The sequence below is a fragment of the Hyla sarda genome, chromosome 11 (genome assembly GCF_029499605.1).
Source record: "Hyla sarda isolate aHylSar1 chromosome 11, aHylSar1.hap1, whole genome shotgun sequence".
NCBI lineage: Eukaryota > Metazoa > Chordata > Amphibia > Anura > Hylidae > Hyla > Hyla sarda.
Genome location: NC_079199.1, coordinates 18,348,699 through 18,371,709, shown reverse-complemented (window position 1 = coordinate 18,371,709; position 23,011 = coordinate 18,348,699). Strand labels below are relative to the sequence as shown.

Genomic DNA, 23,011 nt, shown 5'->3' with positions numbered 1-23,011 from the left:
CGCCATGGTCCATGGACGCAACGACAGAACGGAGAGATTCCATTGGGAAGTGTCAATTGAGGATCTTCAGATCGAAAATCGGAAGGACCATTCCTCCTTTTTTTGGGAATGACAAACAGGTTCAAATAGAAGCCAAAAAAACATTCCTGGGGCGGACCCGGCACAATGACCCGCTGCGCAAGGAGGGTGTGGAGTGCAGACTGAAAAGTCGCAGCCAGGGCCAGAGAGCGGGGAGGCCGGGACTGGAAAAAAAAAAACGATCCCAGGGAAAAGAACCAAAGAACCATCAATTCGGTAGCCTTCTGAAACGACATCCCGAACCCAGTAATCCTTGACCTGCGCCAACTGAAAGAGGGACAGGCAACCACACACCTGAGAGGAAGGCTGGGTGGGGGCGCCCCTTCAGGCGGAGGTAGGCTTGCGAGTAACTGGCTTGGCGGAGAAACATCCAGTATGGCCGTGCTGCTTCCAGGAGGGGCGAACTTTGAAGGTAGGAGCCTTCAGAGACTGCGAAGAGGCTGGCTTGTCTTGGTGGCCTGAGGCAAAGGACCAAAATGAAGAGGACTTGCGGCGAGAATTGGTGGAGCAAAGAGAAAGAAAGCGAGAGAGAACACCCAAACCGGGGGAGGGCCAGGGACTGTACACTCCAGGGAGCCATCCTGGAAGGAAGGCACAGGAGGGCTGGGACGTGAAGCGGAGCAGGCAGAATAGGTGGATTCAGCTGGAAAAGAACCATGCGGCAGGAGTAGAGACTGCCACAGCCATTTTGTTCGGCCGTGCGAATACACGAGGCGCGCAAAGATAGGGAAGGAACCTTGTGTGAAGTGCAGGGACGCCATGCGACAGAATACAGTCACAATAGCTGGAGCAAGGACCCGTGCGACAGAATACTGTCACAATATAAAGAAGGCACATTAGGAAGGAGGTACAGGGACCTATAAGTTGTTAACCCCTAAACCCCCAATAAAAGAATGCCACCCTTTAACCAGAGGAGATGAGATAAAAGAATACCGCCATTTAAAAGGGGGAATGAGGGGAACGGAGAGTGGAGGGCATGTACTTATCTCAAGGGAAAAGTTCCTTACATGCTCACCAACCTAAGTCTTCAACCAGCCTAGTGCCACGTTGCATCATACCAGGCTGTCATAGTGGGGAGAGCAAGGACAAGAGGGGGACCCAGACCATGGGGCACACCCCTAGCGCTGGTCGGTGGCGAGGAGGCGTTAACGGTGCATACTTTATATACTGTGCATCCTTCCTCGCAAGTGGGGGATCAGGCAGCGCCATGCTCCAGTTGCCCCATCCTAAGGAAAATAATAAAGTAGAGAAAACTCTAAACTCTTAAAGCTAGAAAAAAACAAAAAAGAAGACCAGGTCTGGAGAGCTCCAGACCTGTGTCTGCCTCCTACTGACACTAAGCTAAAACTGATTACCTCAGAGACAGTGGGCAGGTATGTCCTGCCAGGAGAGGACGACCTCTTTTTTGTTAATGCCTAGTGTTAGCAAGATATACCCACGGTTCCTGTGTCCTCCAATGGAGCCGAATGACAAATGCTACTTTTTGCACAAAATCACTCAAGCCCAGGGCACACTTATCCTATGATATCCTTTAAGTTAGATGCATATACATAGTTGCAACTTTAATAAATGTTAGATAAAACAAATGGCCTTTTTTAAATGATAGAACCTAACTTTACTATGTTGTAGTGAACTATAAAGTAGTACATGCGCTTTAAGCCCTGAGCTATCAGGACAATCCTCTACCCACACTAATCGCTAGACCTTATATTGTTTTTATATCAAACACCATTACAAATTAAATAAAATAAAAAAAAATAGCACTGTAGTGTTTTTTTTTATTTTTTTTTTTATTTTATTAAACGATCCTATTGTGCTCGGGCTGCAAAAAGTAAAAAAAAAAAAAAATCAAACTTTAACTCACCTCCAGTTGCACCAATATAGTTCTTCTGTCTTTTGGCCCAGTCCTCTCCCAGCCTTCGTGTGAAGGGATTGTCACATTGCGATCAGTGTATCACTGGCCGCAGTGATGTCCCGCCTTGGTTGGTGATGGGCTGAGCGCAGTGTAATGTAAGGAGGCTGGGCCCCGCCTTCTCCCTGCTGCCCGAGTCTGTTACATGACACTGCGCTCAGCCCATCACCGGCCGAGGCGGGACATCTGTGCAATACGCTGATCACAGTGTCACTGAACCAGAAGAGGACCGGGCCAGAGGACAGAAGAGCTATACCAATGCAACAAGAGAGCGACAGAAGGAGAGTTAAAGGTGTTTTTTTTTTTTTTTTTTTTTTTTTTTACTTTTTTGCAGCTCTTGCACAATGGGATCTTTAAAAAAAAAAAAAAAAAAAAAAAACAACACTACAGCACTCCTTTGATACATCTTTTACATATAAAAGCAGCATGTAGAATAAGCTGCATTGTAGGTCTGTACTAGTTGTTACCCAGCATTTCTTACCTCCTCTGTAATTCCTCCTCTTCTTCAAACACACCAAACGGTTTCAATGTCTCTATGAGTTTCTGTGTGAGGGTGCAATCTGTTTCCTTGGGAGCTGCTAAGCTAATTGGGGAGGTGATACCAAAGTTCTTCTGGGCTTGTTGCTGTGTTCCCTGGTTTGTCAGTGGACTAAAGCAAAATAAGATTAGAAAAAAATAATTAAAAAATATATACATATTTTTACATTTAGTAGAGCAATTATAATACAGAAGACAATTGACAGATTATAAAAGGTGTTTATTAACCCCTTAAGGACCAAGCCCTTTTAACCTTAAAGACCAGGCCAATTTTATTTTTGCATTTTCGTTTTTTTCCTCCTCGCCATCTAAAATCCATAACTCTTATATTTCCACCTACAGACCCATATAAGAGCTTGTTTTTTGCGTGACCAATTGTAAATTAAATTTACCATAAAATATACGGTGAACCCCAAATTTTTTTATTATTTTTTTTTTAGGGAGGAAATTTAAATGAAAACCACAACTTTGCACATTGGAGGGTTTTGTTTTCACACTGTACCCTTTTCAGTAAAAATAACATGTGTTCTTTATTCTGTGGGTCAATACGATTAAAATGATACCTATGGCTAGATACTGTACTGCTTAAAAAAAATCTAAAACTTTTTGTACAAAATCAGTAATGTAAAATTTTGACCACCTATAACTTTTTCATTTTTCCATATATAGGGTGGTATGAGGGCTCATTTTTTGCACCGTCATCTGTACTTTTTATCGATACCACATTTGCATATATAAAACTTAGATAATTTTGTAATAAATTTTAGTTAAATTTTTTACGTTTATGCCATTCACCGTACGGGATTATTAACATTATATTTTGATAGTGCGGACATTTACGCATGCGGTGATACCAAATTATTTTAAAAAAATGACGCTTTTTGCGGGTAAAATGGGAAAAACGGACAATTTAAATTTTTATTGGGGGAGGGAATTTTTTACTTTTTATTTTAACAATTTTCTTCAATTTAATTTTTATTTTTTTTAATTTTTATTTTTTACACTTTTTATATCCCCATAGGGGACTATCTATAGCAATCATTTGATTGCTAATACTGTGCAGTGCTATGCATAGGACACAGCACTGCTCAGTATTATCGGTGATCTTCTGCTCTGGTCTGCTCGATCTCAGAGCAGAGCAGAAGACCTCGGGAGACCGCCGGAGCCAGGTGAGGGGACCTCCGGCCGCCATGCTGGATGATCACGGCATCTGAGGGGTTAATGGCGGACATCCGCGCGATCGCGGATGTTGGCCATTTCAGGCGGGTCCCCGGCTGCTGCTAGCAGCCCGAACCTGCCGTGTATGACGCAAGCACCGTTCCGATGCTCGCGGTCATACACAGGACGTTAATGTACGTCCTGGTGCACGAAGTCCCGCCAAACCAGGACGTAGATTTACAGCCGTGGTCGTTAAGGGGTTAAATGTATGGTAGTTCCCTCTGTAACTTGGAGCTTACACAGAGGAGCTATGACAGGTCACCAATATCAGAAGGCAACCCTGATCTGCAATACTGTATTTTGGTTCCATTATACATCACGCGGACTGGCTGTCTCAGCCCGGTAGAACAATTTTTTAATGCGATTTTAAGTGATTAAGCAGGTTACTCCCCTTTCACACTATAAAATTCATCTGTTTTAAAAACCCTGAAAATCGGCCGTTAAAGCGCAACTGTCACGAATTTGCACACCCCATAAACTAATCACAGGGTAACAAAGTTCTTTAGAATTACTCTCCAGGTATACCATTTACTGCTTTCTAGCAGCTTTTATCAGGCAAAAAAAAATGCTTTATAAGACAGTCAGCAACAGTCTGATAGGTGTGACTATGGCCCGCGGCCGCCACGCCTATCTCCTGTATGCCATCGCTAGGACCGCTGTGTGATTGGTCCCAGCACATAGGCCCCTATATTATCCTCAACTGTGGCGGCAAACATACAAATGTATAAGTAAAACAAGTGCCCATTCTATTAGGTTACAATGCCCGTTCTCCTATTCTCCTATTAGGTTATAGTGCCGTCACAGCGGGTTAGTTGGGGGTCCCGCCACTGGGAACCCCTGCAATCTCTCCTGCAGCACCCCCTGGTCATCTTGTGCACGGAGCTTCGCTTCGTGCCTGATGACTGGCGATGCAGAGGCCCTAGGATTGGGATGTTAGGGCCCCGCCCCCTCCTGACATCACGATCCTCCAGCCCCTGCATCGCCAGTCATCAGGCACGAAGCGAAGCTCCGTGCACAAGATGACTGAGGTGCTGCAGAAAAGATCACGGGGGTTCCCAGCGGCGGGACCCCAACAATCAGACATCTTATCCCCTATCCTTTGGATAGGGGATAAGATGTCTAGGGACCGAGTACCCCTTTAAAGCTAAGGGTGCCCTGATCACACACCTGTTTATAGTTGATAACCCTTCTGCACCTAAGACATAAGACAGCAGTCTTCAAACTGTGGCCCTCCAGATGTTGCAAAACTACAACTCCCAGCATGCCTGGACAGCATGTAGTTTTGCGTTCCACCCGGAACGCCCCCGGACACTACATGAACGATGGATGGCCCGGACCACCCTGACAGGTAGGGGGAGAGAAGCGGGTGGCGGCGGCAGCCTATGGCCCCGCAAAAGCCACTGCAGATCATTGATTTAAAGCGCCCGCTTTAAATCAATGATCTGCAGCGGTGTCGCAGGGGGTTAAATAGGCGATAACTTATACCGGAATATCGGTATAAGTTATCAGCTATCAGCCCTAATCTCCACCGATTATCGGTATCGGCCCTAAAAAAACGATATCGGTCGATCCCTAGTTTATAGTTTTCTGACATTTAGGGAATCAGTCAGATGGGCGTGAAAAAAATGTGACTAGATATCAGGTAATAAGCAATGTGAGATTGAGGGGCATACATGCCTAATACTGATAGTTACTTACATTATGAAAATTGAAGGGGTGGTCCGGTGAAAAACAAGTTATCACCTAGCTTGTGAGACCCCAACTCTGAGAGGAGCATGTTCTGCAGACAATACACACTCCTGGGTGCTGTACTCAGGCATCTCTGATGCTACAATAGTAAATGATGGACCACGTGTCATCTGCAGCATGCGCTCTTCTCAGAAAGCCAGGTCCCTTTCAGGAGTCCATACATTTATCCTCTATTCTGTGAATAGGGAATAAGTTGTTTTTTAACCAGACCACCCCATTAGGTTAATGCCCTTCTGACTGATTCACTGAATTGTCACACAAAATATAAACCCACACATCTCTGTAACACAGAAATTGTAAAAATATGTGTAAACAGGATACCCCTAAACTAAAGATAATTCAATCAATCATTGTTTTGGGTTGGTCAGAGCAAAATTTGTGCAAGGCCAGCCTTTAGTTATTGACCCTTACAATGTATCTGTGTCCTAAAAATGCAGCCTTATGAACAACCTAAAAGCACCCATATGCATTAAAGAGGTATTCTGGAAAATAGACAAAAATTAAAAACATGGTGCTGGGTCCCTAAAAACATAGGGGGAAAAAAAAAAGCCATATTTACCCATCCCCAATGCCCCACAGCTCCCGTTCGCCTCTGTGCAGTACCCTGATCTTCCTGCTTCTAAGGCTGGGTTCACACTACGTTTTTGCCATACTGTTTTCAATCCGTTTTTCTAAAGAAAACCGTATGGCAAAAAAACGGATGGAACAGTATGGAAAAAAGTAAACCGTATGCGTTTTTAAACAGTATACTGTTTTTAAAAGTGCATACAGTTCCGTCAGTTTTTATAGAAATACGTTTTTGAAAATGTTGTCCATTTTTAATGGGAGGGATCTTGGGTGGGGACTTTAGGATTCAAATGCGCATGTGCAAAGTAAAAACGTATACGTTTTTCCCGTATGGAACTGTATACATGTGCGTTTCCCATTGACGTCCATGTTAAAAAAAAAAACGTATGCGGTTGCAGTACGGTTTTTAAACTGGAGTCAAAACCGTGGTTGACCTAAAGTCCCCACCCAAGACCCCTCCCATTAAAAATGGACAAAATTTTCAAAAACTTATGGGTTTTTTCCTATAAAAACTGACGGAACTGTATGCACTTTTAAAAACAGTATACTGTTTAAAAATGCATACGGTTTACTTTTTTCCATACTGTTCCATCCGTTTTTTGCCATACGGTTTTCTTTAGAAAAACGGATTGGAAACAGTATGGCAAAAACGTAGTGTGAACCCAGCCTCATCAAATATCCAAGAGGATATAAAAGTGTTGCAGTCCCTGAGACCCTCTGGGGATTTTTGGTATATTATCATTGAAGCTGAGCTTTGAAGGGGTATTCCGTTGCACAAATCTTATCTCCCATCAAAAAGGATAGAGGATAATATGTTAGATCGCGGGGGTTCTTGTCAGCTGCGGCATCCGGAACACTGAAGCTTGCAGCTTCCGTGTTCGTGACGCCACGCCACCTCCATTCACGTCTATGGGAGGGGGCATGATGGCTAGTACAGAGCCGACGAGCCTCCTCCCATAGACTTGAATGGAGGGGAAGTGGCGACCTGCATCGCCAGTCATCGGGTAAAGAGCAAAGTTAGCTCCGTGCCCCGAATGAGTGGGGTGCCGGCCGGAGATTGCGAGGGTCCCCAGTGGCATGATCCAACATCTTTTCCCCTTCCTTTTCTTCATTTTTGGATTGTCTATAGCTGTTGGCCTTGCCCTTGTTCAGTCATCAGCTATTCTTCCTGATTCTCTCATATGTGTGTACACTTTGCCGAGCTTGCAAGTGTTTTCTCACTGGATACAATTGTAAATGGCTGCAAAAAACACAAACAAAACCTGTAGGCACTCTGAGAGTGGCCATATAGGGCCCCTGCATATGACACTGCACAAAGACAAAAAAAACATTGATGGAATTTAGGCGTGAGCTTGGCAACCACTAAGGCAATGTTCACGTGGCGTAAAATGTGCAGAACTTCCGCACATTTGAATTATCCAGTGGGCGCTAGGACCACTTGGAAATGCACCGTCTCGGACGGCAATGCATTCCCCACCTAAATCCACAAAAAGAATAGACATGGCTATTTTTTGTGGATGCCAAAATCTAGATTTACGTGACAGAAACATCTCCCATGTAAATTGCACTGTGTGAGCAGAATCCCATTGAAATCAACGCAACTTTGAGGCAGCAGACTGTCCATGTGAAATATTCCTGCAGAATTCCGCACAAACTTTCCCAACCATAGTGGCTCCAGCTGTTGCAAAACTGCGACTCCCAGCTTGCCCAGACAGTAACTGGCTGGGAGTTGTAGTTTTCGACAGCTGGAGACAAACTGGTGGGGAAACACTAGGACATAATAGACAACTTGTCTAACGTAACACCTTAGCATCACTCTCAGGTGACAATACACCGATAAGCCTGGTTATCACGGCGCACGGTCTTTCTGATGAACTGTGTGCGCTGGAGCTTCAGGCGGCACATCACAATACCACTTTGCCTAAGCAGCAATTTTAATGTACCGGAGACTTGGATGCTGTAATAACCAAGATGCGGAGGAGCAAGGGAGGTAAGTACAGGCACTTTATTTTATTTTCTCACACTCCCTGGGCACATTTAATGTAATACCATTATTGTTAACTAACCCCTTCAAATCTCTCGCCAATTTCATAGCCCGAGACTACAGTGATCAGAATACAGATTTGCCAGAGGGCCAATGGACTTGCATGGTAATTAGACAAATACATAACCTGATTGAAGGCAAGTCTAAGGCAAGTCTCGGGTTACGAAGTTGCTGGGGAATTTAAACAGATATCCTGTCGCCAGAGCAACTTTGGCGTCACGCTTTAAAAATTAAACTGAAGCGCTACAAATAAATTTCTGATTAAAATAAAAAAACAAAAACAGCCTGTTATAGGTGTATAATAGAATACAGTACCAACTAGGGATCGACCGATATAGATTTTTTAGAGCCGATACCGATAACCTGTGAACTTTCAGGCCCATAACCGATAACTTATAACGATATTCCGTGCATTTCCCTCCCCCCCTGATGAACTGTTTCTGGCCCCGCAGAAGCCGCTGCAGATCAATGATTTAAAGCAGGCGCTTTAAATCAATGAACTGCAGAGGCTTTTGCGGGGCCAGAGACCACCGCCACCACCCGCTTCTCTCGCCCTGCCTATCCATCCTGGGGTCCTGAGTCCAACCACCACCGCTGCCCGATTACCTCCCCCTGCCTATCCTCTGGCCAGAAACCGCCGCTGCCCCATTGCCTCCCCCATTCCCAGTTTTATAATTACATGTTCCCAGGGTCTGCGCTACTTCTGGCTCCTGCAGCATCCTGCGCTGTTGCTGCCGCCGGAGCCAGAAGTAGCGCAGACCCCGGGAACAGGTAATTATAAAACCGGGAATGGGGGAGGCAATGGGGCAGCGGTGGTGGTTGGACTCAGGACCGGCAGGGGGAGAGAAGCATGCGGTGACGGCGGTCTCTGGCCCCACAAAAGCCGCTTCAGTTCATTGATTTAAAGTGCCCGCATTATCGGCAAGGTAATTGCCGATACCGATAGCTTAGAAAATCGTGAATATCGGAAGCTAATATCGGCCAAACTGCTAATCAGTCGATCCCTAGTACCAACTCTCCCTTCACTGCAGCCTCAGTGGGTTCGCAACATCAGCAGAGCAGACAACAGGGGGGACTTGAGCGTCTCCACTGGACTCAGCAAGGAGAATACTGCGTATTTTATTACTTTACACCCTATGAAGCTGTATTTTGTGTTTTTGTTTGTTTTTAATTTATATTAGAGAACCAATTTTAATCATAGAGAATGTAATTTGTATGGATAATTCCAAGATGACAGAAGAGCAGGTCATGTAATAGTGAACCAGAAATCTCAAGTACAATACTTGTGTCAGACATACTCAAGAGATTTTTACCCTATAGATCAGCGTTTCTCTACCAGGGTGCCTCCAGCTGTTTCAAAACTACAACTCAGCATGGCTGGACAGGCAAAAGGTGTTGTAGTTTTGCAACAGTTGGAGGCACATTGGTTGGGAAACACTGGTCTAGATGTAAATAAAAAAAACACCTTTCCATTCACTAATAAGCAGATCCTGAAAAACAATGATTTATGAGACAAAAGCTTTATTTACAAATATTTACCCCCAAACACAAGTACAATTGAAGGCTTCTTTTGTAACCACAACGCCTGAACACACAATATAGAATGATAGAGGTTATACTCTCGCAACATTACAGAATTTTAGCTGTTGGACAGAATAGGAGTTGTAGAATTATTAAAGAGTTGGAGATTTATTAAAACCACATAAGCGCAGATTCCAGATAATTTCTGCGGCGCATTTTCCAGAGCAGAAATTCTGCTGCCGACAATCTACCACCGAGAACCCTTCCCCATTCAGACTTGCAGTTGGACACACACTGTTTGCTATAAAATCTGCCCTAATAACGAGTGTGAATTAGGGTACATGCATATTTTGCTGCACATTTTCAGCAGCGGAATTTGCTACCCATATAAGTCACAGGTATCAAAGTCAGTTGCGGAAAATTTGCAGCAAAATACGCACATATGAATGTACCCAAATTCAAAGGCTGTTGCAAAACTACAACTCTCATCATGTTGGCAGCTAAGTCCTTAGGGACAGCGCTTCAGTTCTGGTCCTGTGGTTGTCCAGCTGATGCATAACTACAACTCCCATCATGCAAGACACCTAAAATACAATTCTGAGGACAGTGTTCCACCAGCCCTTGGCTCTCTGTTGTTGGTAAACTATAACTCCCATCATGCCCAAAACGGCACCATACAGCGGTCCTTCAGTAGCGGATCTGCAGCGTAATACGTGCTGGGGATCCGCTCGTGTGAACGTACCCTTATTCCGCAGGTAATCTGCCCGTGTGAATGTACCCTAAGGGTACTTCAGACAAGCGGATCCACTGCGTATTTTATGCTTTGGATCCGCCGCTGAAGGACCGCTTTATGGTGCCTTTAGATCTGCTGCTCAGAGCGGCAAAACGCTGCTACGAGCAGACACACTGCGATGTGCAAGTTGCCGCGCGCATGCGCATTATATTCGCACATTGCGGCAGCTCTCGGCCTAGCTCATGTAGCAGGGGGAGTGAATGTGATGCGAGCACACCTCTCATGTGCAGCGACTCTCACATCGCTTCAGTGTGTCTGCTCGTAGCGACGTATTGACTACTCACAGATGTCACGTTCAAGCACTGCCCTCCTCCTCTTTGTTGGGGGCCGCCGGGCGCTGGCACTCCCTGTACGCCAGTGGTCTCCAACCTGCGGACCTCCAGATGCTGCAAAACTACAACTCCCAGCATGTCCGGACAGCCAACGGCTGTCCGGACATGCTGGGAGTTGTAGTTTTGCAACAGCTGGAGGTCCGCAAGTTGGAGACCACTGCTGTCCGCTGTATCCCTATGCCAGGGCTGCAAAACATAAAGAAAATAAACTTTAAACACACCTACGTCGGGGCCACACGCTGGGGACTGGTACGCTGGACAGCCGTCAGCCTATCACCGGCCGGAGCGAAGTCCCGCCCCGGCCAGTGGCCGGCTTCTTACATGACAGTGGGCTCAGCCTGTCACTGGCTGGGGCGGGATATCGCTCCGGCCGGTGATGGGGACTGGTACGCTGGACAGCCGTCAGCCTATCACCAGCCGGAGCAATGTCCCGCCCCAGCCAGTGATAGGCTGAGCCCACTGTCATGTAAGAAGCCGGCCACTGGCCGGGGCGGGACTTCGCTCCGGCCGGTGATAGGCTGACGGCTGTGCAGCGTACCAGTCCCCAACGTGTGGCCCCGACGTAAGAGTTTAAAGTTTATTTTCTTTATGTTCTGCAGCCCGGGCATAGGGATACAGCGGACAGCAGTGGTCTCCAACCTGCAGACCTCCAGCTTTTGCAAAACTACAAGTTGTAGTTTTGCAGCATCTGGAGGTCCGCAGGTTGGAGACCACTAGCGTACAGTGAGTTCCAGCTCCCGGCGGCCCCCAACAAAGAGGAGGGCAGTGCTTGAATGTGACATCTGTGAGTAGTGCCCCGCTGGGCTGATCATTAATTGGGTGGGGGGACAGAACAGCGCTGGCAGGTCACATGATTTTGGGGGGGGGTCGCTGAACACTGCGCGTGGGTCACATGATTGAGGGGGTGAAAATACCGTTATATACCGTGGAACCGCAGTAAGTTAAAAAAATACCGTGATACACATATTTGGTCATACCGCCCAGCCCTAGATCCGCTCGTCTGAAGTAACCTTAGGGTACATTCACACGGGCAGATTACCTGCGGAATAAGGGTACGTTCACACGAGCGGATCCCCAGCACGTATTACGCTGCAGATCCGCCGCTGAAGGACCGCTGTATGGTGCCTTTACAGGTGCCTGCTCGGAGCGGCAATACGCCGCTACGAGCAGACACTGCGATGTGCGAGTCGCTTATGTGCAGTCTACTCGTACATTGCGGGCAGCTTTCGGCCTAGCTCATGGAGCAGGGGAAGCGGCCGCGGTGTGTGCGAGTACACCGCGCAGGGCGGCAACTCGTAGCGGACCCATTGAAAAAAATGGTAGCAAAATCCGGTGCGGATTTTCCGCAGCAAATAAGCTGCGGAGATTCTGTAATTAATCCTCCCGTCTGAACGTACCCTAAGGCAGTGTTTCTAAACCAGTGTGCCTCCAGCTGTTGAAAACTACAACTCCCAGCATGCACGACATCTAAAATGAACTACTTAGGGTTCCACCTACTCCTGGCTGTTGCAAAGCTATAACTCCCATCATGCCCTGCAGCTAAACGTTACCCATTAGGGAAGTGTTTCATGACCAGTGTGCCCCCAGCTGTTGTAAAACTACAACTCCCAGCATGCACGACATCTAAAATGAACTACTTAGGGTAGCGTTCCACCTACTCCTGGCTGTTGCAAAGCTATAACTTCCATCATGCCCGACAGATAAAAGTAACTCCTACGGCAGTGTTTCCCAACCGGTGTGCCTCCAGCTGTTGCAAAACTATAACTCCCAGCATGCCCGGACAGCCGTTGGCTGTCCGGGCATGCTGGGAGTTGTAGTTTTGCAACAGCTGGAGGTACGTTGGTCGGTAAACACTTCCCTAAGGGGTAACTTTTTAGCTTCCAGGCATGATGGGAGTTATAGCTTTGTAACAGCGAGGAGTAGGTGGAACGCTACCCTAAGTAGATCATTTTAGATGTCGTGCATGCTGGGAGTTGTAGTTTTACAACAGCTGGGGGCACACTGGTCATGAAACACTTCCCTAAGGGGTAACGTTTAGCTGCAGGGCATGATGGGAGTTATAGCTTTGCAACGGCCAGTGAGCCGTGGGTGGACCATTGTATATTTTAGATGTCGTGCATTATGGGAGTTGTAGTCCTGCAACAGCTGGAGGCACACGGTTAAAAAAAAAACACTGCCGTTACGGGGAGAACCTTTGCTGACAGACTGGATGGGAGTTGTAGTTCTATAACAGCATATTAGCCGCATACCGGGTTTTTAAATTAGTTTTTTTTTAGTTAAAGAAGAATTACCGCTTACGACAAAATTTCAACGTCCGTATCTCATGGTCGGGGGCAAATAATCCGACTGTATATAATCTGGTAATAACATAGATGAGTGGGCGGTATTATAGCGCTTATAGGGTGTGTTTAGTGTTTGTTTTGCTGTAACAACACAATGGCTGGCTATGGAATCAGGTGATGGCAGCCATTGCATCACCCCCGGGCAGCACAACACATTATATATATATATATATATATATATATATATATATAGTGTATATGTGGTGAGAGGAGCCGGGCTGCTCCAGGCACCAGCACTGCGGCCCCTGGGGGAGCCCCCGCCGATTACCTCATAGCCGGGTCACCCCGCAGGAGCCTGCTAATGACGTCATTCCTGCCCATTCCCCGCACCCCGATACTCACAAAGGCATGGTGACCTCACTCCTCCCGCCGCCCACCGATCCTGGGCATGAGGAAGCCGGCACACTTCCACAACAAACCCGGCTCGGAGAACAACAATGAGCGACCGGAACCTGCCGCCTAAACGCTTCCCGTCTTTCCCAACATGGCGCCCGCCGCTACCACAGCAACGTTCTGGAACACGTCAACGTCCCTACGCCCGTGCGTGCTCTGCTTAGCCACGCCCCCTCTTTGTTTTTGTGGTTTTTTTTTTTTTTTTTTTCCTTTCCTTTTTCTTCCTGGCTGTGATGGGAAATGTAGTTCTGAGCTCAGCAGCGACACCTGCTGGTGAATTTACTTAGATACTTATAAGGCTGGGTTCACATCACGTTTTTAAAGGGGTACTCCGGTGAAAACCTTTTTTCTTTTAAATCAACTGGTGCCAGAAAGTTAAACATATTTGTAAATGACTTCTATTAAAAAATCGTAATCCTTCCAGTACTTATTAGCTGCTGAATGCTTCAGAGGAAATTCCTTTCTTTTTGGAACACTGATGACATCACGAGCACAGTGCTCTCTGCTGACATCTCTGTCCATTTTAGCAACCGTGCAGAGCAGATGTATCCTAAGGGCAGCATGGTGGTTCAGTGGTTAGCACTGCTGCCTTGCAGCGCTGGGGCTTTGGGTTCAAATCTCACTAAGGGCAACAGTAAATAAAGTGTTATTATTATGACGTCAGCAAAAAGCACTGTGCTCGTGATGTCATCAGAGAGAATTCCAAAAAGAAAATAATTTCCTCTGTAGTATTCAGCAGCTAATAAGTACAGGAAGGATTAAGTCTTTTTAATAGAAGTAATTTACAAATCTGTTTAACTTTCTGGCACCAGTTGATTTTCACCGCAGTACCCCTTTAAACTACGGTTCCCGCATACGTTTTCGTTAGTGAAAACGTATGGAACGGTATTGAAAACGGTATACATAGGCAAAGCATTGCAAACCGTATGCACCCTGATGCATATGGTTGCGTACGGTTTGCTTGCAATACGGTTTTTAACAGTACTCCAAACCGTGTTCAACCACGGTTTTGACTCCAGTTTAAAAACCGTACTGCAACCGCATACCTTTTTTTTAACATGGACGTCAATGGGAAACGCACATGTATACAGTTCCACATGGAAAAACGGTATGCGTTTTTTCTTTGTACATGCGCATTTGCATCCTAAAGTCCCCACCCAAGACCCCTCCCATTAAAAATGGACAGAATTTTCAAAAACGTATGTTTAAAAAAAAATAAAAACGGACAGAACTGTATGCACTTTTAAAAACAGTATACGGTTTAAAAACGCATACGGTTTACTTTTTCCCATACTGTTCCATCCGTTTTTTTCCCATACGGTTTTTGATAGAAAACGTATGCAGGAACCGTAGTTGAAAAACGTGATGTGAACCCAGCCTAAGGTGAATTTATCTTTCAGTACATTTTTCCTTTAGTTTTTTTTTTTTGTGTATCCCAGTGTGCCTCCAGCTGTTGCAAAACAACAACTCCAAACACAAAATGAAGTTTATAAAAAAAAAAATTAAAAACAAATATGGTCTTTGGGGGAGATTTATCAAAACCTGTATAAAGGAAATGTTGCCGAGTTGCCCATAGCAACCAATCAGATTGCTTCTTTTTTATTTTGCAGAGGCCTTGTTAAAAATGAAAGTAGCGATCTGATTGGTTGCTATGGGCAACTCAGCAACTTTTCCTCTGGGCAGGTTTTGATAAATCCCCCCCTTTGTTTGGAACATATAGGGTATGTTCCCACTGCGTAATGTGGACGGAATCTCACAGAATTCCGCGAGCGGAGATTCCATCTGGCGGTCACCTTTGACGGCTATGCAGTGGTCGCGGACTTCAGCGCAGTATGAACAGGTCCGCGGAAGACCCATTCACACTAATATTAGGTGTTCACATCGCAGAATTCTGATGCGCAATTTAGCTGATTAGTCAGTGTGAACATACCCTTAGGCTGTGTCCCCACATTTGTGTTGGAGAACTGCAGAAAAAAATGTCTAAAAAGAACCCACATTTCAAAAACCGCAAAACTGCAGCTCTATGGGAGGTAGCTAGGTAAGTAGATGGGTAGTAAGCTAGGTACATACGTAGGAAGGTAGTTAAAAAAGTAGCTAGGTAGGTTGGTAAATAGGTTGGTAAACAAGTAGGTAGGTAGGTAAATATGTAGCCAGGTAGGTAGCTGAGTATTTAGGTAGATAAGTAGGAAGCTATGTAGGTAGGTAGCTAGGTGGGTAGCTTTGTAGATAGGCAGGTAACTGGGTATGTAAGTAGGTTAAGTATATGGGTAGTTAGGCAGCCAGGTAGCTAGAGCTGCACGATTTGCGAAAAATATGTGATTGCGATTATGGAGGTAAATATTGCGATTTTGATATGCGATTGCGATATAATAAACAAATCCCCCCCCCATTTCATGTCCAATCGCTATCCTCTCATTTCATTAGCCATTCCCCTTATTTCCTGATATGAAATGAAGGGAATGACTATACTCTCATATGAGGAGGGGACGGCTATATGGGGGTGGGGTGGCTATATGAAGGGGGATGGCTATATGAGGGGGGATGGCTATATGAGGGGGGATGGCTATATAAGGGGGATGGCTATATGGGGGGGGTGGCTATACGGAGGGGTACAGCCATATGAGAGGGGGACAGGCTATATGAAGGGGAAAGGCTATATTGGGGGTGGCTAAATGACGGAGTAACGGCTATATAAAGGGGGGAATGGCACTGTAAGAGGGGGAATGGTTATATGAGGGTGGAAACAATTATATGGGGGGCTGCTATATGAGGAGGGATGGCTATATGAAATTCATATAGTAATTCCCCTGGTTTCATATAGCCTTTTCCCCCCCTCATAGTGCCATTGCTCCTCATATAGCCATTTCCCCCTCATGTAGCTATTCCTCCTCATATAGTCACCCCCCCCCTCATATAGCTATTTTTCCTCATATAGTCATTCCCCCCACCCCACCCTCATATAGCCATTGCTCCCCCTCACATAGTTATGTACAGTACTGTGTAAGCAGGAGCGCTGAGGACGTCTGCTGCACTAGGCTGTATCTCACCCATAACAGTCTGCAGCCTGTCTTCCCCAAGGCTCAGGAGTGATGGTGGCTCCATGCCATTACCCGTGGTGGCTCCGTCCCCTGACATCTACACTCCCGCCATAAGTGCCCTTTTCATCTCCTTCTGCCGATGCTAAAGCTGTCCTAGCCTGAGGCCCCTCCGCCGCTGTCCTAGCCTGAGCCACTGCTGGAGCCTGACCCGCCGCCACTGCTGCCTGAGTCAGTGGGTAAATTGCCTAATTTTGACAAGGGCCAAATCAAAATATCACAATCAACAATAATCATGATTCGATTGCGATATATTGTGCAGACCTAATAGGTAGCCAGGTAGGTAATAATGTTGGTTACATATAGGTAGCCAGGAAGGTTGTAATGTTAGTTAGGTATAGGTAGCCAGGTAGGTAGTAATGTTGGTTAGGTATAGGTATCCAGGTAGGTAGTAATGTTAGTTAGGTATAAATAGCCAAGCAGGTAATAATGTTGGTTAGGTATAGGTAGGTAGTAATGTTGGTTAGGTATAGGTAGGTAGTAATGTTGGTTAGGTATAGGTAGGTAGTAATGTTGGTTAGGTATAGGTAGGTAGTAATGTTGGTTAGGTATAGGTAGGCAGTAATGTTGGTTAGGTATAGGTAGGTAGTAATGTTGGTTAGGTATAGGTAGGTAGTAATGTTGGTTAGGTATAGATAGCCAGGTAGATAATAATGTTGGTTAGGTATAGGTAGGTAGTAATGTTGGTTTGGTATAGGTAGGTAGTAATGTTGGTTAGGTATAGATAGCCAGGTAGGTAATAATGTTGGTTAGGTGTAGGTAGGTAGTAATGTTGGTTAGGTATAGATAGCCAGGTAGGTAATAATGTTGGTTAGGTATAGGTAGGTAGTAATGTTGGTTAGGTATAGATAGCCAGGTAGGTAATAATGTTGATTAAGTATAGGTAGGTAGTAATGTTGGTTAGGTATAGGTAGGTAGTAATGTTGGTTAGGTATAGGTAGGTAGTAATGTTGATTAGGTATAGGTAGGTAGTAATGATGGTTAGGTGTAGTGTAATGTTCGTTTATCTGTATTCTGTATTTTCTGCTTTGGGTCCTGTTCGGACATCAGGTGTCTGAATAGTTTCTGTGTTAATTCTCCCTGGGATGGGAAGAGTTAACCTTCCTGAATTCAGCACTGGGAGGATATACCGTCATGGCCGTAAATGTTGGCACCCATGACATTTTTCTAGAAAATGAAGTATTTCTCACAGAAAAGGATTGCAGTAACAGATGTTTTGCTATACACATGTTTATTCCCTTTGTGTGTATTAGAACTAAACCAAAAAAGGGACGAAAAAAAAGCAAATTGGACATAATGTCACCAAACTCCAAAAAATGGTCTGGACAAAATAAAAAAATAAAAAACTGAAATCAGTGTCTTCCTATAACCATAAATAAGCTTCTTACACCTCTCAGCCGGAATGTTGGACCACTCTTCCTTTCCAAACTGCTCCAGGTCTTTCTTATTGGAAGACGCCTTTTCCTATCAGCAATTTTAAGATCTCTCCACAGGTGATCAATGGGATTTAGATCTGGACTCATTGCTGACACTTCAGAACTCTCCAGCGCTTTGTTTCCATCCATTTCTGGGGGCTTTTTGATGTACAGTCACGGCCGTAAATGTTGGCACCCCTGCAGGGGCGAACCTAGAGCATTTGGCCATATACAGTATGGGCAGGGGCAAAATAATGATGGGAACATTTCTATGAATGTGTAAACTCTTTTGAAATATTGACACAAGAAAAAATCAGAATAATCAATCTAATACAATGATTTAACAAAAAAAAAAAAAAAAAGTCTGTGTTTCACTGTATTGTCCAGGCTGCTCTACACTGTCTATTCACAGGCGCGGACCCACTACTGATCAGCATGGGGGTTTTCACCTGCTCCGTTTCCGACCTGGGCCGATTCACCCCTCCTTAGACAACCTGGTGGCTCCGAGCTCCCCCAGAGTCACCATATTGATACCGAACTTAGTGCGGACACCCGATCGACATAGCGCAGGGCAGAACAGAACTCCTGGACTCAAGTGATTCGACAGCCTCAGCCTCCCAAGTAGCTGGGATTACAGATGCATGCCACCGCGCCCGGCGAGAGGAGCCGCCTGCTGTGTAATATAGGAGCCGCCTGCTGTGTAATATAGGAGCCGCCTGCTGTGTAATATAGGAGCCGCCTGCTGTGTAATATAGGAGCCGCCTGCTGTGTAATATAGGAGCCGCCTGCTGTGTAATATAGGAGCCGCCTGCTGTGTAATATAGGAGCCGCCTGCTGTGTAATATAGGAGCCGCCTGCTGTGTAATATAGGAGCCGCCTGCTGTGTAATACAGGAGCCGCCTGCTGCGTAATACAGGAGCCGCCTGCTGCGTAATATAGGAGCCGCCTGCTGTGTAATATAGGAGCCGCCTGCTGTGTAATATAGGAGCCGCTTGCAGTGTAATATAGGAGCCGCCTGCTGTGTAATATAGGAGCCGCCTGCTGTGTAATATAGGAGACGCCTGCTATGTAATATAGGAGCCACCTGCTGTGTAATACAGGAGCCGCCTGCTGTGTAATATAGGAGCCGCCTGCTGTGTAATATAGGAGCCGCCCGCTGTGTAATATAGGAGCCGCCTGCTGTGCAATATAGGAGCCGCCTGCTGTGTAATACAGGAGCCGCCTGCTGTGTAATATAGGAGCCGCCCGCTGTGTAATATAGGAGCCGCCTGCTGTGTAATATAGGAGCCGCCTGCTGTGTAATATAGGAGCCGCCTGCTGTGTAATATAGGAGCCGCCTGCTGTGTAATATAGGAGCCGCCTGATGTGTAATATAGGAGCCGCCTGATGTGTAATATAGGAGCCGCCTGCTGTGTAATATAGGAGCCGCCTGCTGTGTAATACAGGAGCCGCCTGCTGTGTAATATAGGAGCCGCCTGCTGTGTAATATAGGAGCCGCCCGCTGTGTAATATAGGAGCCGCCTGCTGTGTAATATAGGGGCCTGTGTGATGGGGGATACAGACTGTATTATACTGAACCAAACCCTGCATATTCTCCGGCTGCTATTGGTAGGCAGACACCATATAGTTCTTTATAAATTGAAGGGTTTGGTTCAGTCTCCAGCTCTTATATTGAACATAGTGTAAGTATAGTAACGAGACAGTAGGTGGCGCTATTCCCCATCACACAGGCTCCTATATTACACAGCAGGCGGCTCCTATATTACACAGCAGGCGGCTCCTATATTACACAGCAGGCGGCTCCTGTATTACACAGCAGGCGGCTCCTGTATTACACAGCAGGCGGCTCCTGTATTACACAGCAGGCGGCTCCTGTATTACACAGCAGGCGGCTCCTGTATTACGCAGCAGGCGGCTCCTGTATTACGCAGCAGGCGGCTCCTGTATTACGCAGCAGGCGGCTCCTGTATTACGCAGCAGGCGGCTCCTGTATTACGCAGCAGGCGGCTCCTTTATTACGCAGAAGGCGGCTCCTATATTACGCAGCAGGCGGCTCCTATATTACGCAGCAGGCGGCTCCTATATTACGCAGCAGGCGGCTCCTATATTACGCAGCAGGCGGCTCCTAAATTACGCAGCAGGCGGCTCCTGTATTACACAGCAGGCGGCTCCTGTATTACACAGCAGGCGGCTCCTGTATTACACAGCAGGCGGCCCCTGTATTACACAGCAGGCGGCCCCTGTATTACACAGCAGGCGGCCCCTGTATTACACAGCAGGCGGCCCCTGTATTACACAGCAGGCGGCCCCTGTATTACACAGCAGGCGGCTCCTGTATTACGCAGCAGGCGGCTCCTGTATTACGCAGCAGGCGGCTCCTGTATTACGCAGCAGACGGCTCCTGTATTACGCAGCAGGCGGCTCCTGTATTACGCAGCAGGCGGCTCCTGTATTACGCAGCAGGCGGCTCCTGTATTACGCAGCAGGCGGCTCCTGTATTACGCAGCAGGCGGCTCCTGTATTACGCAGCAGACGGCTCCTGTATTACGCAGCAGGCGGCTCCTGTATTACGCAGCTGGCGGCTCCTATATTACGCAGCAGGCGGCTCCTATATTACGCAGCAGGCGGCTCCTATATTACGCAGCAGGCGGCTCCTATATTACGCAGCTGGCGGCTCCTATATTACGCAGCAGGCGGCTCCTATATTACGCAGCAGGCGGCTCCTATATTACGCAGCAGGCGGCTCCTATATTACGCAGCAGGTGGCTCCTATATTACACAGCAGGCGGCTCCTATATTACACAGCAGGCGGCTCCTATATTACACAGCAGGCGGCTCCTATATTACGCAGCTGGCGGCTCCTATATTACACAGCAGGCGGCTCCTATATTACACAGCAGGCGGCTCCTATATTACACAGCAGGCGGCTCCTATATTACACAGCAGGCGGCTCCTATATTACACAGCAGGCGGCTCCTCTCGCCGGGCGCGGTGGCGTGCGTCTGTAATCCCAGCTACTTGGGAGGCTGAGGCTGTCGGATCACTTGAGTCCAGGAGTTCTGTTCTGCCCTGCGCTATGTCGATCGGGTGTCCGCACTAAGTTTGGTATCAATATGGTGACTCTGGGGGAGCTCGGAGCCACCAGGTTGTCTAAGGAGGGGTGAATCGGCCCTGGTCGGAAACGGGGCAGGTGAAAACCCCCATGCTGATCAGTAGTGGGTCCGCGCCTGTGAATAGACAGTGTAGAGCAGCCTGGACAATACAGTCACACACAGTCTTTTTAGTAAAATCTGATAATTGTGTTATTTCTTCTCCCCATAGGGTTAGTGTGGACACACCATCAGCATAGACGCTCTTAGCTACTATAAGGTTGGATTTCCACACAAGTTTCTTCTGGTGTTTTTTGGAATATTGCCACTGCAGTTTTTGAGCAAAAGTCAGAAGTGCAGGAAGGAGAAGTATAAATCCTTCCTTTATATTTTCCATTTCTTTTAAATACACTTCTGGCTTTGGCTCAAAAACTGCAGAGGCAATATTCCAAAAAACACCAGAAAAAAGCCTGTGTGGAAACCTAGAAGTGTCACATTCCATTAGGCCACAAGCGCCACCTACTGACCACACACAGCTAATACAGATAAAGGAAATCCTTATATGTACATATATATATATATATATATATATATATATATATATAAAATAAAGATCTGCTGGGAGCTGTAATCACTGTCTATGTAGAGGACAGGAGCTTCTTCAGGGTCCTGTACATTACACAGTGTCCTAAAAAAGTAACATGGAGCCGCCCTCACCTGGTGTCCAAAGGAGCAGCTAACCCTGGTACAGATAGAGTACAGAACATGTAATACCTCCCTGTACTGCAGGGGGCGCTACCAGACATCAGTCAGTGCATGCACTTCAGTAATACAGGGGTTTTACCAGTGAATGCCCATTCTGATTGGTCGGTTCTTCCAGCCATTGACACGTTTCACAGATCTGGTCAGTCTGTACATTGTATGTTGAGTCTGGTATCAAGTTACAATCGTCCAAAAAAGACCAACAATATTGTAACCTGAGGCCATTGTAAGTTGAGGGATCACTGTATTGTCCAGGCTGCTCTACACTGTCTATCCACAGGCAGGCCCCATTCTGTAAAGCATTCTTGTATCTAGCGACACCCTGTGGCCTATTATAGAATGACATGCAGTTAGTAAAGTGATTTTCATGTTCACCAGCAGGAGGCAGTAACACTCTCCAGTCCAAATATAATCAAGGTCCTTTGTAGGAGTGAAATGATGCACATTGTGCAAATATATAAATAAATGATTTCTATGCAGAGAGGTTGTGCTCGGGAAGTTATAAGAAAGGATTTTATTAACAGAAATAAATAGTTTTAAAGAAACATAAAAGACTGTGTGTGACTGTATTGTCCAGGCTGCTCTACACTGTCTATTCACAGGCGCGGACCCACTACTGATCAGCATGGGGGTTTTCACCTGCTCCGTTTCCGACCTGGGCCGATTCACCCCTCCTTAGACAACCTGGTGGCTCCGAGCTCCCCCAGAGTCACCATATTGATACTGAACTTAGTGCGGACACCTGATCGACATAGCGCAGGGCAGAACAGAACTCCTGGACTCAAGTGATCCGACAGCCTCAGCCTCCCAAGTAGCTGGGATTACAGATGCACGCCACCGCGCCCGGCGAGAGGAGCCGCCTGCTGTGTAATATAGGAGCCGCCCGCTGTGTAATATAGGAGCCGCCTGCTGTGTAATATAGGAGCCGCCTGCTGTGTAATATAGGAGCCGCCTGCTGTGTAATATAGGAGCCGTCTGCTGTGTAATATAGGAGCCGCCTGCTGTGTAATATAGGAGCCGCCTGCTGTGTAATATAGGAGCTGCCTGCTGTGTAATATAGGAGCCGCCTGCTGTGTAATACAGGAGCCGCCTGCTGTGTAATATAGGAGCCGCCTGCTGTGTAATATAGGAGCCGCCCGCTGTGTAATATAGGAGCTGCCTGCT

The 23,011-nt window shown here is 46.5% G+C and overlaps 1 protein-coding gene across 2 annotated transcripts in view; it reads right to left on the bottom strand.

The window, feature by feature from the left end:
- The window catches only part of PAPOLA (poly(A) polymerase alpha), a 44,499-nt gene extending 30,876 nt beyond the window's left edge, over positions 1-13,623 (bottom strand). For both annotated transcript variants that reach the window (XR_008848683.1, XM_056545289.1), the window contains exons 1-2: positions 13,436-13,623; positions 2,472-2,639 (exon numbers count right to left, since the gene is read on the bottom strand). Coding sequence is in view for 1 of the 2 variants with exons in the window: in XM_056545289.1 (XP_056401264.1) it covers positions 2,472-2,639; positions 13,436-13,443 (176 nt within the window). In the remaining variant the exon portion in view is untranslated. The remainder of the gene's footprint in view (positions 1-2,471; positions 2,640-13,435) is intronic.
- Between the last annotated feature and the right edge of the window lie 9,388 nt (positions 13,624-23,011).